This window comes from Nycticebus coucang, chromosome 20, assembly GCF_027406575.1.
Source record: "Nycticebus coucang isolate mNycCou1 chromosome 20, mNycCou1.pri, whole genome shotgun sequence".
Lineage (NCBI taxonomy): Eukaryota > Metazoa > Chordata > Mammalia > Primates > Lorisidae > Nycticebus > Nycticebus coucang.
This window is the reverse complement of record NC_069799.1, coordinates 22,069,374-22,090,183: the sequence shown is the minus strand read 5'-3', so window position 1 is coordinate 22,090,183 and position 20,810 is coordinate 22,069,374. Positions and strand designations below refer to the sequence as shown.

Here is a 20,810-nt window from a genome sequence, read left to right as displayed (position 1 = left end):
GTGAAAATTCTACCTTGCAATAGAGATATTCTAAAAAAAGTCAACCTCAGGTATCTCATTAATGTTAAATTATAATAGAGAGAAAAATAAATAAATATAATAAGTATTTTTAAGAATTTTTGGCATCTTTTTATTACAAAATTATAAATAATTTTAGGCTGGTGCTCATGCTTATAAACCTAGATTTTGGAAGGCTGAGTGGCAGAGGTGGATTGCCTGAGCTCACAGTTTGGAGACCATCCTTAGCCTGAGCCAGCCCTCCTCTCTAAAAAGAGCAGGGTATCATGGCGAGTGCCTGTGTTCCCAACTACTTGGGAGGTTGAGGCAAGAGAATCACTGGAGTTCAAGAGTTTGAGGTTGTTGTCAGCTACTATGCCACAACATTCTATGGAGGGCAACTATGTGAGTCAAAACTGGTAAGTAGGGCGGCGCCTGTGGCTCAGTGAGTAGGGCGCCTGCCCCATATGCCGAGGGTGGCGGGTTCAAACCCAGCCCCGGCCAAACTGCAACAAAAAAATAGCCGGGTGTTGTGGCGGGCACCTGTGGTCCCAGCTGCTCGGGAGGCTGAGGCAAGAGAATCGCATAAGCCCAAGAGTTAGAGGTTGCTGTGAGCCGTGTGACGCCACGGCACTCTACCTGAGGGCGGTACAGTGAGACTCTGTCTCTACAAAAAAAAAAAACAAAAAACTGGTAAGTAAATACATAGATAGATAGATAATTTTCTTTTATTTTTTGCCATAGATGGTGTATTTTGTTTCTCTGTGCGGGTGTGCATGAGTGAAAGTGTGTGTGTGTGTTATGACACAAAGTCTCACTCTGTCCTGGGTAAAATGCTGTGATGTCATCATACTTCTTAGCAACTTCAAACTTTTACATTCAAGAGATCCTCTTAAGTACATGGGACTTCCCTTCTTAGTGAGAGAGAAAGGGATACCCTTTACACTAGATTGGGTTTGTCTATTTTCAGTAGAGATGGTGACTCACCTTTGCTGAGGCTTGTCATGAACACCTGAGCTTAAGTCATTCACCTTCCTCAGCCTCCCAGTGTGCTAGGATCACTGGTAAGAGTCACTGCAAAAGGCCCCATTTTTTTTCTGTTAATGAAAAAATCAAAAAATGCATATTCTCAGGCGGCGCCTGTGGCTCAGTGAGTAGGGAACCGGCCCCAAATGCTGAGGGTGGCGGGTTCGGACCCAGCCCCGGCCAAACTGCAACAGAAAAATAGCCGGGCGTTGTGGCGCGCGCCTGTAGTCCCAGCTGCTCGGGAGGCTGAGGCAAGAGAATCGCGTAAGCCCAAGAGTTAGAGGTTGCTGTGAGCTGGGTGACGCCATGGCACTCTACCTGAGAGGGGTACAGTGAGACTCTGTCTCTACAAAAAAAAAAAAAAAAAAAAATGCATATTCTCTCTCTCTTTCTTTTTTACCTTTTTAAACTTAATTTAAGTGTGCCACAGAAGTTTAAAAAGTGTCTCCTGAAATAAAAAGGAGGTGAAAAATACTGGTCTTCCATGATTGGTGCAGCAGTCAATACCCTCAGGCAATTGGGCTAGAACTTGTTTCCTGTAGATGTATAGAAATGTAGAGAAATACTCCACCAGTCACAACTCTCTTTCAAACTTCTGTACTAAAACTTCTACAGTGTCTTTCTTTTTTCCATCAACATGCAACAGAAAGGGTTGGTGTAAATTAGGTATTCCCAAAGCCAGAGCACAGGTCCAGGCCGCCTTTATTTCCGGAAAGGCTCTTTGTAGTTTCCTTCCACATATCAAGACTTTATTTTTTGGCTCGACACCAGACACATACACTGAGGTTGTGAGTTTGAACTCAGCTCGGGGCCTCCTAAAACAACAATGACAACTGCACCAAAAAATAGCTGGGCATCGCGGTGGGTGCCTATAGTCCCATGTACTTGGGAGGCTGAGGCAAGAGAATCACTTAAGCCCAAGACTTTGAGGTTGCTGTGAGCTGTGATGCCATAGCACTCTATCAAAGGACACATAGTGAGTCTCTATCTCAAAAAAAAAAAAAAAGACTATTTTTACCTTATGTTTCAGGTGACAGTTTTCCTATTTTGCCTAACCAAGGGATCCAAATTCTGTGATATTCAGGTATTCCCTGAAATTCTCTTACATGTTTTCTGATAGTTAGTGTATTTAGGGAGCACATGGTCTGAACTATCCTTGAGGACATTCATTGTTGTTCTGGGATTGTCAAAAAAACCAGTTAGGTCACATCTAGCATACGTAACTGAAATTTGTCCTTTGTAACCTTAAAGCATTTCCTTCCCAAGAACTCCAGAGTCAGGTATGTGTTCCCTGGTGTTTCGTACTAAGTGTCAAGGAATGGTTACTGGTACCAAGACAATGGAACAAATGAGCAGACCAAGAAGATACAAGTATGTAAAAGGCCAAAGTTTATTTAAGCATAGTACACTCCAGAAAAGGAACACATTTACCTTCTGGAGTGGAGAAGATCCTGTGTTGAATAAAATTTTTCCCCTTTATGCTGATTTCTCAATTCTTTTTTTTTCAACCTCCAACTCCTGGGCTTAAGTGATTCTCTTGCCTCAGCCTCCCAAGTAGCTGGGACTACAGGCGCCTGCCACAATACCCGGCTATTTTTTGGTTGTAGTTTTCATTGTTGTTTGGCAGGCCCAGGTTGGATTCGAACCTGCCAAGCCTGGTGAATGTGGCTGGTGCCATAGGTGCTGAGCCTGATTTTTAAATACTATGTTACTGAGGGAATCTAAATTTAAATGCCTTTTTTTTTTTTTGAAAAGGAAAACATATCTAGAATGGAGAGTCCTCACATGTTCTACCTCTTTAAGGCAATTTCCAGAAGTTGTCATGGGTATTTGTAAAGTGTCATAGAATTGGTGTGCGTAAGTTTTTTTTTTTTTTTTTTTTTGTAGATACAGAGTCTCACTTTATGGTTCTCGGTAGAGTGCCGTGGCCTCACACAGCTCACAGCAACCTCCAACTCCAGGGCTTAAGCGATTCTCCTGCCTCAGCCTCCAGAGTAGCTGGGACTACAGGCGCCCGCCACAACGCCCGGCTATTTTTTGGTTGCAGTTTGGCCGGGGCCGGGTTTGAACCCGTCACCCTCAGTATATGGGGCCGGCGCCCTACTGACTGAGCCACAGGCGCCGCCCTGGTGTGCGTAAGTTTTACTATGTTAATGAAAATGGGTCACTTGAAACTACTGTCACCTAACTTGTATGCATGCTCTAAAGACCCCATTTTATGGCGTTGGCCATATGTTTACTTTGTGGACTCTCTACCTTGGAAACTCACTTTTGTAGATAAAATGTCTGCTCACGTTTTGGAAGCCTTCTTGAAATGATACCTTTTTCTTCTTGGAAGTCTCTTCTGGCCATTTTTTTCCTCTTAATACACATAAAAGTCTCCTAGTACCATGTGCTTCTGTCTCTTCTTGGCTCTACCTGACAGTACAAACACAATGTAAACACTTTGAGACAGGATTAACATTTGTAGAGTATTTATCCTGTAGGAATTATGATTAGAAAAGCATTTGATATGCTTAGAGAAGTATTCAAAGATGTTGTCACACTCTTCACTTTGGTAGAATTCTTTTATGTACTGGAAGACATGAGTACTGGTTAAAGGATTTGCCACATTTTTAAACTTTGGGTTTTCTCTGGCATACATTTTTTATGTATAGAAAGATTAGAACACAACTTAAAAGTTTCTCAAATTATTTGTATTTGTAGAGTTTCTATTCAACATGAATTCTTTTTTTTTTTTTCAACACGAATTCTATTAAGCACAGAAAACTGTGACTCTGGCTTAAGCCTTTGCCACATTCTTTACATTGTTAGGATTTTGCACTGGTATGATTTCTCCTATGATTAGTAAGGGCTGAGGACCAATTAAAAACTTTGCCCCAGGGCAGCGCCTGTGGCTCAGTCGGTAAGGCGCCTGCCCCATATACCGAGGGTGGCGGGTTCAAACCTAGCCCCGGCTGAACTGCAACCAAAAAATAGCTGGACGTTGTGGCGGGTGCCTGTAGTCCCAGCTACTCAGGAGGCTGAGGCAAGAGAATCGCTTAAGGCCAGGAGTTGGAGGTTGCTATGAGCTGTGTGATGCCATGGCACTGTACCGAGGGCCATAAAGTGAGACTCTGTCTCTACAAAAAAAAAAAAAAAACAACTTCGCCCAATTATATACATTTGTAAGATTTCTCTCCAATATGAATTTTCTTGTGTGAAGTAAGGTTTGAGCTCCAGTTACAGGCTTTGCCACATTCTTCTCATTTGTAAGAATACTAGTGGATTAATCAACACAAAATTTTATATCAAAAAAAGAGTTGGGTCATAATGCTCAAAGTGATCAAAGAACAAAAGTGTCAAAGTATATATAATTTGTCGAGCAAACTGTCTTTCAAAATGAAGAATGATGTGGAGGGGCCTGAAAGATGACGATGGCCCTACATGGCGGAGGAATGTAGAAACCTAACCTGTTGAGAGCTATGCTTCCCAGAGACAGGTGACGTGGTAGCTACCATGTGCCTTGTAGAGTAACCTGATCTTAAGTCCTTTCCCTAGCAACTGCTGAGCTTTTGGCCCCTAAAACGCCCATAGGTGGAATGCCTGGAAAGTCCCGGGGTGTATACACCGGATGCGTGGGTGGAGGATGTGGGAAGGATATATAATCAGAGAGCTTGCTGTGCAAAAACGGTTGCTGTGCCGGAAAAGAAAGAGAGCTGTAACACCCCAACAATAAAGCAGCTGCAACTTCTCCGTTGGTGTCCTCGTCTCTGCTGGTAAGCGGCCTACGACACCGACAAATGATGCATCTTTTAATAGTAAATTAAAAAATTAAATAGGCCCACCTACCCACAAAGGGGCCTTCAGTTAACACACATAACAAAAAATAAAATTTAAGAGAGCTAAAATCGCATGCTGGCATTGCCTGTTGCTCAGTAGGTATGGCGCATACACCCAGGCTGGAGGCTTAAAAACCGGCCTAGGCCTGCCAAACAATGACAACTACAAGAAAAAAGTTTAGCCAGGCACTGTGGTGGGTGCCTGTAGTCCCAACAGCTCTGGAGGGTGAAGCAAGAAAATAACTTAAACCCAAGAGTTGGAGGTTGCTGTGAGCTGTGTTGCCGTGGCATGCTACCAAGGGCTACATAGCGACACTCTGTCTCATGAAAAAAAAAAAGAAGTATAAATAATAAAACTCTTCAAAGAGCAAATAGGAGAATAGATCATGACATTCACCTCGGCACTGTCTTCTTTCATATGACATCACATGCATAAGCAATGACAAGAACAAAAAACACTTAGAGCACATCAAATTTAACCATTCTCACACATCCAAGAAAACATTATGTAGAGTAGAAATGCCACCTTAGACATGGCTGAAAATATTTGTAAATTAAGTGTGATTGGAGAATATATAGGTATAAGTTGTATATATATGTCTCTGTGTGTGTATATATATATATATATATACACAAATCCTAAAACACAACAACAAAACCCAAGTACGTGTATTTAAATATTGACAAAAAATTGGACTGACATTTTTCTTTTTCTTTCTTTCTTTTGGTGGTTTTTTTTTTTTTTTGGCCGGGGCTGGGTTTGAACCCGCCACCTCCGGCATATGGGACCGGAGCCCTACTCCTTGAGCCACAGGCACCGCCTTCTTTCTTTCTTTCTTTCTTTCTTTCTTTCTTTCTTTCTTTCTTTCTTTCTTTCTTTCTTTCTTTCTTTCTTTCTTTCTTTCTTTCTTTCAGACAGAGCCTCAAGCTGTCACCCTGGGTAGAGTGCTGTGGCATCACAGCTCACAGCAACCTCAAACTCCTGGGTTCAAGCAATTCTCCTGCCTCTGCCTCCCAAGTAGCTGGGACTACAGGTGCCCACCACAACACCCAGCTATTTTTTGGTTGCAGCCATCATTGTTTTTTGGCGGGCCCAGGCTTGTTTCAAACCTGCCAGCTCCGGTGTATGTGGTCGGTGCCTTAGCCACTTGAGCCACATGTGCCAAGCCTGCACTGGCATTTTTCAAAGAAGATATATAAATGAGCAATGAGCATTCGAAAGGATGCTTAAAGTACTGATTATTGAGAAATGCAAAGAAAAATCACAATGAACTATTATGCTCAAATTGAACACTAAATAATGTTTGTCAAGGATATAGAGAAATTGGAAACTTTTTGAAATATTGATGAGGGGGCGGCGCCTGTGGCTCAGTCGGTGGGGCGCCCGCCCCATATACTGAGGATGGCAGGTTCAAGCCCAGCCCCTGCTGAACTGCAACCAAAAAAAAAAGAAAAAAAAAATAGCCAGGCGTTGTGGCGGGCGTCTGTAGTCCCAGTTACTTGGGAGGCTGAGGCAAGAGAATCGCTGAAGCCCAAGAGTTGGAGGTTGCTGTGAGCTGTGTGATGCCATGGCACTCTACCGAAGGCCATAAAGTGAGACTCTGTCCCGGCCCACGGGGAATTCAACGGGGACCTGGGAAACAAAGGGGTCAGTCGAATGAGGGGACAAGAGACACGAAAGAATGAGAACAAGTCAAGAGTCTGATCAAGCTCTGAAGAGTTTATTTTTTCAGCTGGGCTTATAAGCATTCAAACGAGGAAGTAACTAAGGGCTGTTCCTAGCAGGGTGGGGAGGGGGCTAGTTTCTGGAAAATTACTAGGAGAAAGACCCTAAGGCAGGGGGTGCATTTTTGAGGAGATATGCAAGGGGACAGTACCGTTTCTGTTTACGGTTGAATTCCTGAGAATAGTTTGCTCGTAAAATCAAGATAGCAAGGGGCATTTTTGTGATATGTTTTGGCTCTCGGCAAGACTCTGTCTCTACAAAAAAAAAAAAGAAAGAAATATTGATGAGGAAAAATGTTGCAGATACTCTTAAACTATATGAAATTTTCTCAGAAAACTAAAGCTAAAAGTTATTGTTTGATCCAGCAACCTCACATTTGGATATATATCCAAAACACTCATTGCAGAATACGGAAGATACATGTCTGCACTCACATTCATCACAGCATTATTCACGAAAGTGAAGAGGCATAAGAAACACAGATGTCAATGTCTGCGCCAATGTGGAGACAATGGAGCATTTATCCAGCATTAAACAGAATACCTTGCCATATCCACTGACAAGGACAAACCTTAAGTCTATTATGTTAACTTAGAAAGTACACTTAGAGGCTCAGCACTTGTGGCTCAAGCAGCTAAGGTGCCAGCCACGTACACCTGAGCTGGCGAGTTCGAATCCAGCCCGGGCCCACCAAACAACAATGACGGCTGCAACCAAAAAAAAAATAGCTGAGCATTGTGGCAGGTGCCTGCAGTCGCAGATACAAGGAGGCAGGAGAATCGCTTGAACCCCAGAAGTTGGAAGTTGCTGTGAGCTGTGATGCCATGACCCTCTACCCAGGGCCACAGCTTGAGGCTCTGTCTCAAAAAAAAAGAAAGTACACTTAGAAACACTGAAAGTGCCCAGCTATTTGAGAGGCTAAGGCAAAAGGCTCTCTTAAACCCAAGAATTTGAGGTTGCTGTGAGCTATGATGTTACAGCACTCTACTGAGGTTGACATAGTGAGACTCTGTCTCAAAAAAAAAAAAAAAGAAAGACTGAAGGTGGTAAATTTTGTGCTTGCCAATGAGATTAAAATAGTTACAAAGTTTCTCAAAAATTACCTGCAAATTGCAGAAGTTTTTTCCTCTTGGCACTCACAGCTCAGCTAGTAGGGTGCCAGCCGTGTACACCGAGGTTGGCATGTTCAAGCCCAGCCTGGGCCTCCTAAACAAAAATGACAACTGCAACCAAAAACATAGCCAGGCATTGTGGTCGGTGTCTGCAGTCATATCTAATTGGGAGGCTGAGGCAAGAGGATCACTTTAGCCCAAGAGTTGGAGGTTGCTGTGAGCTATGATACCACAGCACTCTACCCAGGATGACATAGTGAGACCCTGTCTCAAAAAAAAAACAAAGTGGTTATAGATTCATCAATATGGCCAGGCTCAGTAGTTCACATCCATTATCTCAGCATTTTGGAAAGCTGAGGTGGATAGATTGCTTGAGCTCCTGAGTTTGAGACCAGCATGAGCCAGAGTGAGAACCTATCTCCAAAAATAGCCGGTTGTTGTGGTGGGCGCTATATTCCCAGCTACTTCGGAGCATAAGGCAAGAAGATCACTTGACCCCAGTTGTTGGAGGTTTGTTGCGTGAAGTCCCTTATGTGTGATCGGTGATGCAGAGTATAGGCCTGCAATTGAAATAGAATGGAACAAAGAGTGGCTATAAGCTTTATGATGGTGGGTAGCAAACTTCTTTATTTTTTTCCCAGCTTATATAGGCACATAAGTTAATCAATAAACACATGACTTAAACTTTGGCCCCAAGCCTCTTACTACCTGGTACTTATGGGTCTACAGATAAACCAGATTAACTGATAACCATTTTACTAACATTATCTAAAACTATCCTTATGGGCTAAGGTTTAACTGGATTAACTGATAACTACTTCCACTGAAGTTATTCTTATGCTAAGTAATCAAAAACAAAAAACACAAAATAAGATTTTGGGGAAATAAGCTGTTTGAATGCTTGACCATCTGGAGGCAGTTAATCATCATCAGGGAGTAGCCTGGAAAATCCTGAGATATACAGGAATCTGCCTGCAGACCTGCCTCCATGAAGCTTCACCCTAAATCACTTTTACATGATTAGGTTTTAAGCTATATATGGAGTTCTATTCTTTTCTTTTTCTTTTTTTTTTTTTTTTTTGTAGAGACAGACTCTCACTTTATGGCCCTCGGTAGAGTGCCGTGGCATCACACAGCTCACAGCAACCTCCAGCTCCTGGGCATAAGCGATTCTCTTGCCTCAGCCTCCTGAGTAGCTGGGACTACTTGCGCCCGCCACAGCATCCGGCTATTTGTTTGTTGCAGTTTGGCTGGGGCTGGGTTTGAACACGCCACCCTCGGCATATGGGGCCGGCGCCCTACTCACTGAGCCACAGGCGCTGCCCCGGAGCTCTATTCTTTTCTAACTCACAAAAGACTTTAAACTTGCCTTCACAAAATGGAACCATTTAAAGGTTACTTATAGGTTTTTCACCTATAGAGTTTGCTGTGAGCTATGCCATGGCATGCTACTGAGGGTAACAAAGTGAAATTCTTTCTAAAAAATAAAAAAGGGCTTATCAATAAACACATGCTAAAATTAAGGCTATCATCATGGCTGTTTACCTAGATGGGACATAACAAACCATTGAAAACCACCAAGGAAAAGAAATACACAAGATAAGTTGTTGCTGTTTCCCTGTGGAAATGGTAGTTTCTCTGTGGAAACATATCGCAAGACAAGAATTATCAGTACAAGCTGCAAGGAGAGAGGCTGCCTGTCACTCTGCAGAGGATGAACCCTTCAGGACCCACAGGGTTTTTATTAGAAAATATTACAGGGCGGCGCCTGGCTCAGTCGGTAGGACACCAGCCCCATATACCGAGGGTGATGGGTTCAAACCTGGCCCCGGCCAAACTGCAGCCAAAAAATAGCCGGGCGTTGTGGCCGGCGCCTGTAGTCCCAGCTACTCGGGAGGCTGAGGCAGGAGAATCACTTAAGCCCAGGAGTTGGAGGTTGCTGTGAACTGTGTGAGGCCACGGCACTCAACCGAGGGCCATAAAGTGAGACTCTGTCTCTACAAAAAAAAAAAAAAAGAAAAAGAAAATATTACAAGGCTCTTGTCAACAAGTAGCAGTTCTTACAACAAGTAAAAGTTCTCACAGCTCTTGGTTTCTTTCCTGCACAACTTTTTCCCAACACCTTTGTTGGTTTCTTTTCTTTTTTTTTTTTTTTTTGCAGTTTTTGGCCAGAGCTGGGTTTGAACTCACCACCTCTGGTATATGGGGAAGGCGCACGGAGGCTGCCCAGGGTTTCTAATCTATACATAAACATTTCCTTCACCACCTTGTTGGTTTCTAATCTATACATAAACATTTCCTTCACCACTTCACGATCCTGCCTGTGAGAACACAGAGCAGCTTGGTGGCATGCTGCCAAGCTTCAGATGCTCCTGTGCTTGCATCATTTAATACTCTCATGTCGGTTCGGCGCCTGTGACTCAAGCGGCTAAGGCGCCAGCCACATACATCTCAGCTGGTGGGTTCGAATCCAGCCCAGGCCTGCCAAACAACAATGATGGCTGCAACCAAAAAATAGCCAGGTGTAGTGGCAGGCACCTGTAATCCCAGCTACCTGGGAGGTGGAGGCAGGAGAATCGCTTGAGCCTAGTAGTTGGAGGTTGCTGTGAGCTGTGATGTTACAGTACTCTACCCAGGGTGACAGCTTGAGGCTCCATCTTAAAAAAAAAAAAAAAATACTCTTATGTCTTCCACAGCTGAAGTCAGGTCACAGTGTGAGAAAATGTCCATCTACATTTCTCCCTCTTTGTTTTGAATGATCTTTGTAAAGCATTAAGGAAAAAAAACTGTGCCCTTTTGTCTCATTCCTCGTGAGTTTCTTGAGAATATTCTCCAGACTAGGTAACAAAACACAATAATGCCAATGATTAATAGCATAAAAATGAAAGAAGCACTACTCAATACTTTCAATTGCTTAATAGGAGGTAGTTGACTAATACCATCAGAAATGCTTTGCAATATATCTGTTCCTGATAACAATTGTAGCTGATGTGCAAACCTTTCTGACATATGCTGTTGTAATTCTAGAATTTCTTCAGTCACGTTAGTACTACTTAACAAATGCTTTCTAACTTTATCCCAATTAAAATTACTGTCACTACAAGGAACAGGGGTTACATGGAATGTAGTAATATTCCAATCACAGCATAATCTGATTTGTCCTTGTAGACTTACAATTTGATCCCCCAGTAAAACTAGGGTTTCCTCTAAATCTGTTAATTTGTTATGAATTTTACAGTCTATTTCATGCTGGACAGTCCATAACTTTTCAGAATTACTATGTCAATTTTGAACAAATTCTCCAGTTTTTACAGATCGGTATAAAGCCATACCAGCAGTTGCTGCAGCAAAAGTAATAGCAATCAGTCTAATGATAATGGATATCAACAGTCCAATCATCTGTTTAGTCTGTTTCTTGATAGAGTCCACAAGATGTTGAAACAGCAAGGCTCTGGTGAATCTTGCTATGGTCTCTGCATCTGCACTGGTATCCACACTCCGACTTGAGCTCTTTACTTTCCTGACTGTGATAAAAAGAGACGGAAGAAATAAAGCATGTGAAAATGGAACAATTCATGCAAGAAATAACAGACTCTTCAGGATGCCACTGGGCAGATCCCTTCATTAAAGATATGGCAGTTTTACACAAGCCTGTACATAATGGGTTTCATTTCTCTGAAAGGTTGAAGTTCAAGAGTTGTCAGTATTATGCATATCTCCTTTCCAAGCATATAATTATGATAGAGAAGTTGTTAATTTCTAAAGATGTTGTTGAGTTGGACCATTCATGGATGGCATCGGTGAGGACATAGCACCCCTGTGCCATACAAGGGAATGAAGGGGCTGTGGTAGATATACTATTATCACCTTTATGCCACCTTAAATCCGCTTCCACTCCTTTGTCTCGAGCGGTCTCCATGGGGTCTCCAATCAATGACAGTTCCATAGGAAGTATTAACTAATACACGAGGTACCTCTCCATGACAAAGCGTCCAATGCACCCACTCAGATAGATGTGTAGCCACAGGCACAGAACAGTGTGGGAGGTCAGGAGGAGCAGATCCTTTGTGACTCTCATTACCTTTCCATCCTTTTGTTTATAAAATGTAGATTGATTTGATTTCTTTAGCCTCCTTACTATTTACAAGGGATGGTGAAGCCTCATTCTGGGGCTTTTGAGGAAGTACAAAAGGGCCATGTAAGAAAGACAATAGCATGCTGCCAAGCAGACTAAAATTCCAGAGCAATACTGTACAGTAAAAGTTTGATTCCCAAACAGAAAGTGATGTCAAGGGCAGTGGGAGATAGGGGACATAGAGAAAGAAGGTAAAAAGGCTAGTTTCTACAGGATGAAATTCCTGGAGAGTTCCCTGATATAAGAGGTTAGTGACTCACCTAACGTGATCGCAGCTACAGGAAAAAGGTCAGGAGGCATCTGCAAGGACACACCATAGAAAATATCCAAATCTACAGAATAGACATATGTCTGACATGGAGAACAAAGAAGACAGATGGACACAAATCAGTCAGGCATGGAGCATCTTACCCCCACTCAGATGCCTTCCTGGCCACATCCCCGAAGGGATGAAAACTCTATCTGGCATAGGCAGAGACATATAAATCCCATTCCATGTCGCCTCGTCGGGAGGGGGCTGCCACTAAACCATATGATAAAGTCATGGTACGGAGTAGAGGCCCACTCAGATCCTGTAGCCTCAGGGCTGTAGAATGACATCCAAAACACTTTCTCTCACTCATACATAACACAGAACATAGAAAAACAGAAAACCAAGACAAAAACAACCTAACAGACATACATAAACATAACACAAAACACATGAAAGACACACAAAACCACAACCAGAACAGCTTAATAGAGACTGCAAATACCAGAACAGTCTAATAGAAGGCTACAGACACCCTCAATCTATGGCTGCATCCAGCCTCTGGGTGTCCCAGAACAAACAGACTTACTGGTAAGGACTTCAGACCTGATGATCCTGTTAAGGTGCCCAAATTTAGTCTATTAATTTGGTAGGCTGGGTCAGAGGGACAGAGTTGATCTTTCACCCAGGGCTGAGAAATTCTCAGAGGTTGCCTGCTAGGTGAAAACTGGCTCTGGTGCCTAGGCACAACCAGTGGTTGTAGCCTGGGTTAAAACCCAGGGACTTGCTAGGGCCTCCAGATGTTATGGGGCAAGAAAAGATCACCAAATATCTTCAAAATACCTATAAGAAGCTTTATTTAGACTGTCCAGCCAGCTGTCTCTGCAAGTCTCAGAGATATCAGGGGAGAGCAGCCTCAAACAGGGTTAATGCACAGATTTTATAGGTTGGATGACGCAGCAAGTAAGCCACAGGACTCCATGACCAGCATGTACGGCACTTGCAGTTACTTGGTTAAGCAAAATAATAGCTAGATACAACAACATTTTTAATATCAATGGGGTCAGCATGACCTTATCCTGTCTGTGTACCATGAAATCATCAAGGCCTTATCTTGTGTGTATTCTTCAAGGCCTGATCCCATTTGTCCACTGCTCAGCCTCCCCTCCCACCCCTGTTTTGTGGGAAAGGGGAATGGGAGAGCTGGGCCCCTGGCTCACCAGGCTACCATCTCAACCTGCTGGTGATCTAACGTCCCCGGGGTTGATCAGACCCCCAGTTCTACCCAAATGTTGGGAACCCAATATTGACTGTACTTTGCCTTAGACGTCTCCCTGTGTAGGTACTTATTCCTGCATGCCAGTTCCTCCCAGTGTTTGACTCCTTGTAAACCCGCCCAGGGGGCTCATTTCTCTGCCCAGTTGAGGTGTCTACACAGGGAGGGCAAACTTCCTCTCTGGCACACTCAGTGGTTCACGTCACCCAGGCCGATCAGGGGCCCCCCACATGGGTGTCCTGATGATTGGCAGCAACTACCATGTGCATCTGAGCCTGTTCTCTCCTCAGATGGTCACGCTTCCAGGTCAGGAAACCAAAAATTTTGCAGGAAGACAAGGCTCAATGGACAGAAAAAGCACCCAAACATCATGTTTATAAGAGGAAGGGCTTTATTCATTGGCTAGGAGCTTTGGCATAGAATTCCAAATGGCCACCTTCCCCAATTGGCTTGGTCTTTCTCTTTTTATCTCTAGATACAAAATTCCAACTCATAGGTATCTTTTTCTTTGGCCAGTTTGAATTAAGCAGGAGATTCTTTTCCAGCCCCAAAGAACTACAGGATTTCACAGAAGTGGAAATTCCCAAGTTTCAGGAAGTTAAATTTACAAATTCCCAAGAGCTGAGTCACCATGGAGAGGACACTGCAAAGTGTATCTTTGTGGCCTCCTTGAGAAGACATGTTCTCCTAGACCTCACCCTTTTCGGGTATTCTCTCTCACCAGTTCCTGCCTGTCAGTTCCTCCCAGTGTTTCACTCCTTGAAGAAGCACTGAGGGGTTCTTTCTCTGCCCAGTTGAGGTATCCACACAGGAAGGCTAAACTGCCTCTCTGGAGAGATCAGTGGTTCACATCACCCAGGCTGATCAGGGCCCCCCCTCCACGTGGGTATTAGCGGCAACTACCAGGTGGATCTGGGCCTTTTTTCTCCTCAGGTGGTCTCGATTCCCAGTCAGGGAACCAAAAATGTTGCAGGAACACAAGGCCCAATTGAGAGAAAGAGCACCCAAACACTATTGAAGAGGAAGAAAGGCTTTTATTTAGCTGCCGGAGCTAATGTCAGAGAAGAATTCAAAGTGGCGGTGCTCCCAGACTGGCTTGGGCTTTCCCTTTTTATCTCCAGTCCAAAAGTTCCAACCCACAGGTAAATTTCTCATTGGTCAGTTTGAATCAAGCTGGAGATGCTGTTCCAGCCCCCACAGAGCTACAGGAGTTCACTAAAGTGGAAATTTCCAGGTTCCAGGAAGTTAAGTCTACAAATTCGTAAGAGCAGAGTCACCATGGAGAGGATCCTGCAGGTATATCTTTGTGGTCTCCTTGAGAAGACCTCTGCTCTAGACTTCACCCTTCCTGGGTATCCTCTCTCAATGTAAGTTCCTCTGGGGGAAATAAAAGTTTCCACGTCCTCTCATTTCACTTTTTCTGCAGGTATCTTAACGATTTCAGAAGATTTACAATTCGACTTAAAAACACAGAAACTAAAAAAAGGACTAGCTAAACTGACAAAAACAAAATTAAAATGTGCTCATATTTACTGACAGAATCAGGAGGCTATCATATGTTAATCAGACTCTAACCAACTTTTGAAGGTAAGAAAAGAATGTAATCACAAAGCCAGGCTCTCCCCTTAGGGAAACAAAGAGCCGCTTTTCACAAATTGTTCTGTGGAAAATACACCCCTTTTTCGGCTGCGCCTGTGGCTCAGTGGATAGGGCGCTGGCCCCATATGCTGAGGGTGGCGGGTTCCAACCCTGACCCCGCCAGCTAAAACAGCAGTGACAACTGCAACCAAAACATACCGGTAGCTGGGCATTATGTTGGGCACCTGTAGTCCCAGCTACTTGGGAGGCTGAGGCAAGAGAATAGCTTAAGCCCGAGAGTTTGAAGTTACTGTAAGCTGTGACCCCACCGCACTCTACCAAGGACCACAAAGTGAGACTCTGTCGCCAAAAATAAATAAATAAAATACACCACTTCCAGCAGCCACCCTCCAGGAAGCAGGTGTCCCCAACCCGAGAGAACTGTGGGCGCTCCGGGCGTGGCCTCCCCTTTCAGCTTTCGGGCTCTCCATCCCTGCGGGTCCCCAGGCAGAGGTAAAAGGTGGGGGCTGGGGTCAGCGGCAGCCACGTCTGGGCTGGTCTCTGAGAGGCGGAGACACCGTGGGGAGCTCGGATCCCGGGATGTCCCTGAGACAAATTTGGCTGGGGAACGGGCTTCCGGCTCTGGAAAATTTGCTCCGCTGCCGGTGGGGGAGGCTCAATAGGCCTACGGGGAGGGACTGCTGCTCAGAGGAGGTGGCGCAGACCGGCGGCTGGAATTCGGAGAAGTCGGGTAGCAGGATCCGGGCCACAGCCGCTTCCACCTCTGCGCGCACCTAGCTCCGGGGTCAGCTGCCCTCCTCCTCCGGCAGACTCCGCAGCGCGCCCTCCTCCTGCAGGTGCCTGCGCTAGATGCGGAGAGGTCCGGGGTTCGGCCTGCTAGCGGCCCCTCATGGGCGCCTGCGCCTGGCGGTGGTTGTTGTGGGCTGCATAGCCTCAGAGTCTTGGGGCACGGAGTAGAGAGTTCCGCGAAGACAGGCAGATGAGGACCAGGGTTGGGCGCGGCAGTGCAGGCAGGGGCTCAGGGACGCGAAAGGGTTCCTACAGGGGAGGGATCGCCAGGTGCGAGTGTCACCACTGGACCGCTACACGCATTGCTGTCGCTTCTCCTTCCTGAAGATCTGATCGTAGTGGGTGCAGCTAATTTTGGGGGCACTTGGAGCCTCAGGGCTACCACCCAAAGATGAAGCCACAGCTGGGGAACCAGCCTTGGAGCAGCATCAGCAACCCCCGCGCCTTGCCGCGGTTCCTGGCCAGTCTCAGTCAAAGCTAGAGGATGGAATTTGGACGATGTGTGTGCCTCAGATGAAGCCGGCCCCTGCTCCCCCATACAGATGAGATGACACCCCCTGGAGCCACTATTTCTCCCCCTGCTTTGGTGACCTGGCGGTCTCAAGAATCTGTCTGTAGGGCTGCTATGTCAAAGTCAGGTCGAGGATATCCCAGGGATAAGGGGTCACTGGAGGTCAAGGCCCTGTGGGACGTTGAGGGTCTAAGAGGGGCCGCCAGGTTCACACGGTGTAGGCGCTATGGTCCCCACGGCTCCCTGCTAAACAAAGTGAGCACTCCTGGTTTACATGCAGAGAGGTGGCTTAGAGGGCAACTGCCAGAAGTCCTCACCTGGGACAGTCAGCTCCCTGCCTGGAACAGGGACCACAGGTACTTCAATCTTCAGCCTGACAGCAGGGAACAAAGAAGCCCTGGCCTAGTGAGCAGGTGGGAGGAGGGAAAAGGTTTAGGAGGTAGCAAGCAGGGAATGGGGCCACCTCTCTTGGGAATTGGAAGGTCTGCCTGGATCTCCGCGGTTCCAGGCAGCCAGTGGCCCACCCATGTGTGGGTGTCTGCCTGGTACCTAAGTTTCCTCACCTGTTTGACAGGTCCTGCAATGGCAGCCTTGTTTCGATGATCTGATCAGATTTATAGTCGCAGTAAGTACTCAGCCTGCCCATTCTTGGGGTTCCTGTCAGTCCACACACACTTTCTCAAGAAACTGAACTCTCCAAGTGGGGAAACAGGCATGGAGGCAGGAATCTTCATGACTTTTGTCCTTGGCTTCAGTGGCCCTTCCTGGTGCCTCCCCCTCTTTCCTTAGGTTCTCTGCAGCCATGCATCTGGTAACAGTTGCTATACCTCAGAGAGCTGCAAGAAACTTCAGGTGTGTCCAAAACCAGAGGGCTTTGTTCCCTCACCCCAGATTCTTGCCATCCCAGAATTCAAATTCCCTGGCGTGGCCAGCGTTAGAGGAGGCTGAATTTGCTGCCTTTTTTCTGATAAATCAAGAGGGGTGGTGGCTGTGGGGCTATAAAGGGGGAGCTGGCACCTTCATCCTATCCCTGCCTCAATTATAGAGACCCAGAACTGGAGAAGAGTTCCTCAGGCAGGACACGTGTCTTTCCTCAGCACCCTGGCAGTGGCCTAATTGATCTCAGTCCCCAAGGAAGTGACGCAGCCTAGGGGACATCTCTCATCCCCACCGCCTTCACATTCTTCAGCCCTGTAACATGGAGTAGTGAGCTCTCTGGCCACTGGCGTTCAGGCTAGGATTTTTATCTTGCCACACTCGGGAGAAGTGGTATATGGAGCCAATAACTGGCAGAGCCAGATTCTGCCACTGCCAAATGCCTGCCAGGCCCCTTCAGGACTCAGCACCCCTTGAGCTGTACCAGGGCTATTTTTGGCATGAGGCAGCTGGTTGAGTTCAGCACCTCGTCAGAGTGGGGGTGGGGGTGGAGATGCTGGTAGGAGCAGATGCTGTGTAACTCAAGGAGGAAAAAGGAAATTTTTTTTTTTTTGTGGTTTTTGGCCAGGGCTGGGTTTGAACCTGCTACCTCCAGCATATGGGACCGGTGCCCTAGTCCTTGAGCCACAGGCGCCACCCAGAAAAAGGAAATTTTTTTACCCACTTGAACCATCTGCTGCATTGCAGATGCTACATCCTCATTGCAGGAGGAAGAGGAAGTTGGAAAGATAAGGCACAAGTGAGACCTGATTCCAGGCATTCTGAGCTGGCTGGAGGTGGGACCTGCTTTCTACCCATCAACTATTTTTTTTTCTTCTTGATACAGAGTCTCATTATGTCGCCCTTGGTAGAGTGCCATGGTGTCACAGCTCAAAGCAACCTCAAACTTTCAGGCTTAAGCGATTCTGTTTTCTCAGCCTCCCAAGTAGCTGGAACTACAGGCACCTAACACAATGCCTGGAAATTTTATTTGTCGGTATTGTTGTTGTCGTCACTGTTGTTTTTAGCTGGCCCTGACTAGGTTTGAATCTGCCAGCCATGATGTCTGTGGCCAGAGCCCTAGCCACTGATCTACGGGTACCAAGCCTACCCACCAACTCTTGCCTTTAATAGACAAATGAGAAATCAAGGCCTAGGGTCTTGTGACCCTCCTAGGAGTCACACTGAAGGTCAGGGTAGATCAGTGGCTGTGTCATCTACATGGCTCTGGATACCTGGGCCTGGGATCTGTGCGACAGGCTGGGGCTAGGAGGGGGACAAACATATTGAAGATGAGGATATTATGGTACAGGTTTCTGGGTGTCCAGGAAGTAAGAAGGCGAGGGCTGAACTGTAGGAATTCTGGTGTTGGCCCTAGTTGATATGACCACCACAGGTGAATACAAAAGTGCACAGGGGCTCAGGGGGCTGCCCCTGGGCAGATGAGCTGAGGGTTGATGGTACCTGCAGGTGACAGCCACAGCCCAGAGGGGTGGTGGTTGTGGGGCTATAAAGGGGGAGCTGGCAGCTTCTTTGGGGTTGGATGGACTGTGGGTGTGAGACAGGATTTGGGGATGAAGCCTGGGGGTTTGGCCTGGGACACTAGCGGGTGAACTTTGCCTGGCCATGAAGGGCCCTCTCAGACAGGTGGTGCTAATGGTTTTAGAGGAGCTGAGGGGTATGCACACCCACATGAAAGACATCAAGGGATATTCAGGGGTACAGTTGGAACTTGGAGAATCCTGTTGTGCAGACTGAGCCCTTGTGCCCTCTGGGGTGAGCAGGCAAGGAGATGGGAGGAACCAGCCAGGAAGATGGAGCGAAGGTGGGGGGCAACGCAGGGGAGCAGATCCCAGGACAGAATGAGAATGTTTTGCTCAGCTGCCTCCTTAGTCCCCGCCTCCCAGCACACTCAGGTCTTTTTCCCCTAAGTCCCTGCTTGCCTTTGCTTTCCTGGCTATCTCCCACAAGTGTTGGATGCTCCTCAGCTGTGTGGATTCAGGGTGTGAGGATCACTGGAGGGAACCACCTTTTAGAAGATACCATCTGGTAGTGGGCAGTGGTGAGTCCTTGAGTCCTGGGAAGTAGCCCCTGTCACAGCCTGGTGAGCTCCCTCTTTCTGTGTAGATCATGAATTCTAAACAATTCCTCAAACCTAAAAGGAGCTGTTGAAGTTAAAAAGCAATCGATTCTGGTCCATGAGACTTCCACTCAGTGCTATATTGTACTTATTAATTATAGCTCGCAATTGTGTTTCACTCATTCCTATGTTTCTCTTGCACCTTCTTCCTCTGGTGATAAAATGTCATCACACTGAAGTCTTAGTTTGTAGAACAGTTTCTGAAAAAGTCCTTCCTTATATCTGTAGCTACATGTGTAGATATGTGTGCCAACCTGTAGTTGTTCAACTACTACTGCCAGATTGTAAATTCTATGCTGGTGGAAAGTGTATACTTTTTTACTACTTCATATTCATTATTTAGGACAGAACTTGTCACTTCTTAAGTGTTCAATATATATTTGTATTGATTAAATGATCTTTATGTTATGCCCAGGAGTCTCTCACAGACCACACCACCAGACAAGTGAAATTTAGAAAGGAGTCCTTTCACTGATCAGCCAGTCGGTGACTGCCTCAGTTTCTGAACTAACGGTTTCTGAGAGCAGCCCCCAAGTTGTCTGTGGCTCTGGTTTTTATAGGGCAAAACTTTTCCAGGGGGCAAGCAAACATTATTACAGAAGCAAAAATGGCATTTAAAGTGGTAGGGGGAATCACGAAGGTAGGGCAGTTAGTCATTTTACACAATGCTATGATTAGGGGAGTGATTAGTGATTTTCCTTCCTTAAAGAATAGGTACAAACCACAGTGTCCTTGGGGGAAATGCAGGGAGGAGAACTTATAGGTAAAGGTTGTAAAGAGCATGACCATAAAAAGCTATAATCACAAGGTCCACAATCACAAGTAAATGCATTTACAGTTACACAATGGGAGGGCAAACAAGAGGTACTAATTTTGAAGGTAAAAGGGAGCAAATAGTAAAATGGATTCAAGCTTCTTCTTTTAACATTTGAATATAATATACAGATGGTATGAAGACCACCTTAACTGAATCACAAAGATTGTTGTCATCAGGTTAGTTAGTGACTTTCCACACAATACAAATAATTCTAACAGTTTTAACCAGGTCCATTTAAAATACCATGCAATGGGTGGGGAGGCAATCAGAACTGTTTTATTTATTTATTTATTTTTTCAAGCAATAAAAAGTAACCAAACAGAATGGAGTCAGGCTTGCTTTGCCTCCCCACTGATTCTCAGGAATAAATTACAACAAAAATGGAGTTAGACCTGCTTTTGTTTCACCCTAACAATTAAACACAGAATCACAGCTTAAATCAGAATGATACTAGGAATAAGAATTTTCTTATTTTTGGAGACAGAGTCTCACCATGTCACCCTTGCTAGAGTGCCGATGGCATCACAGCTCACAGCAACCTCAAAATCCTGGACTACAGGCACCCACCACAATGCCTGGTTATGTTTGTTTGTTGCAGTTGTTTAGCTGGCCTGGGCCACATTCAAACCTGCCAGCCTCTGTGTATGTGGCCAGCATCCTACCCATTGAGCTATGGGTGCCACCTAGGCTGGAATT

The 20,810-nt window shown here is 45.5% G+C and overlaps 1 protein-coding gene across 1 annotated transcript in view; it reads right to left on the bottom strand.

Moving 5' to 3' along the window:
- LOC128572508 (zinc finger protein 493-like) overlaps window positions 1-16,888 on the bottom strand; it is a 64,300-nt gene extending 47,412 nt beyond the window's left edge. The window contains 6 exon segments of the mRNA XM_053572547.1: window positions 11,015-11,206; window positions 12,078-12,149; window positions 15,354-15,527; window positions 15,647-15,787; window positions 16,560-16,615; window positions 16,806-16,888. Coding sequence (XP_053428522.1) covers window positions 11,015-11,206; window positions 12,078-12,149; window positions 15,354-15,527; window positions 15,647-15,787; window positions 16,560-16,615; window positions 16,806-16,888 — 718 coding nt within the window.
- Between the last annotated feature and the right edge of the window lie 3,922 nt (window positions 16,889-20,810).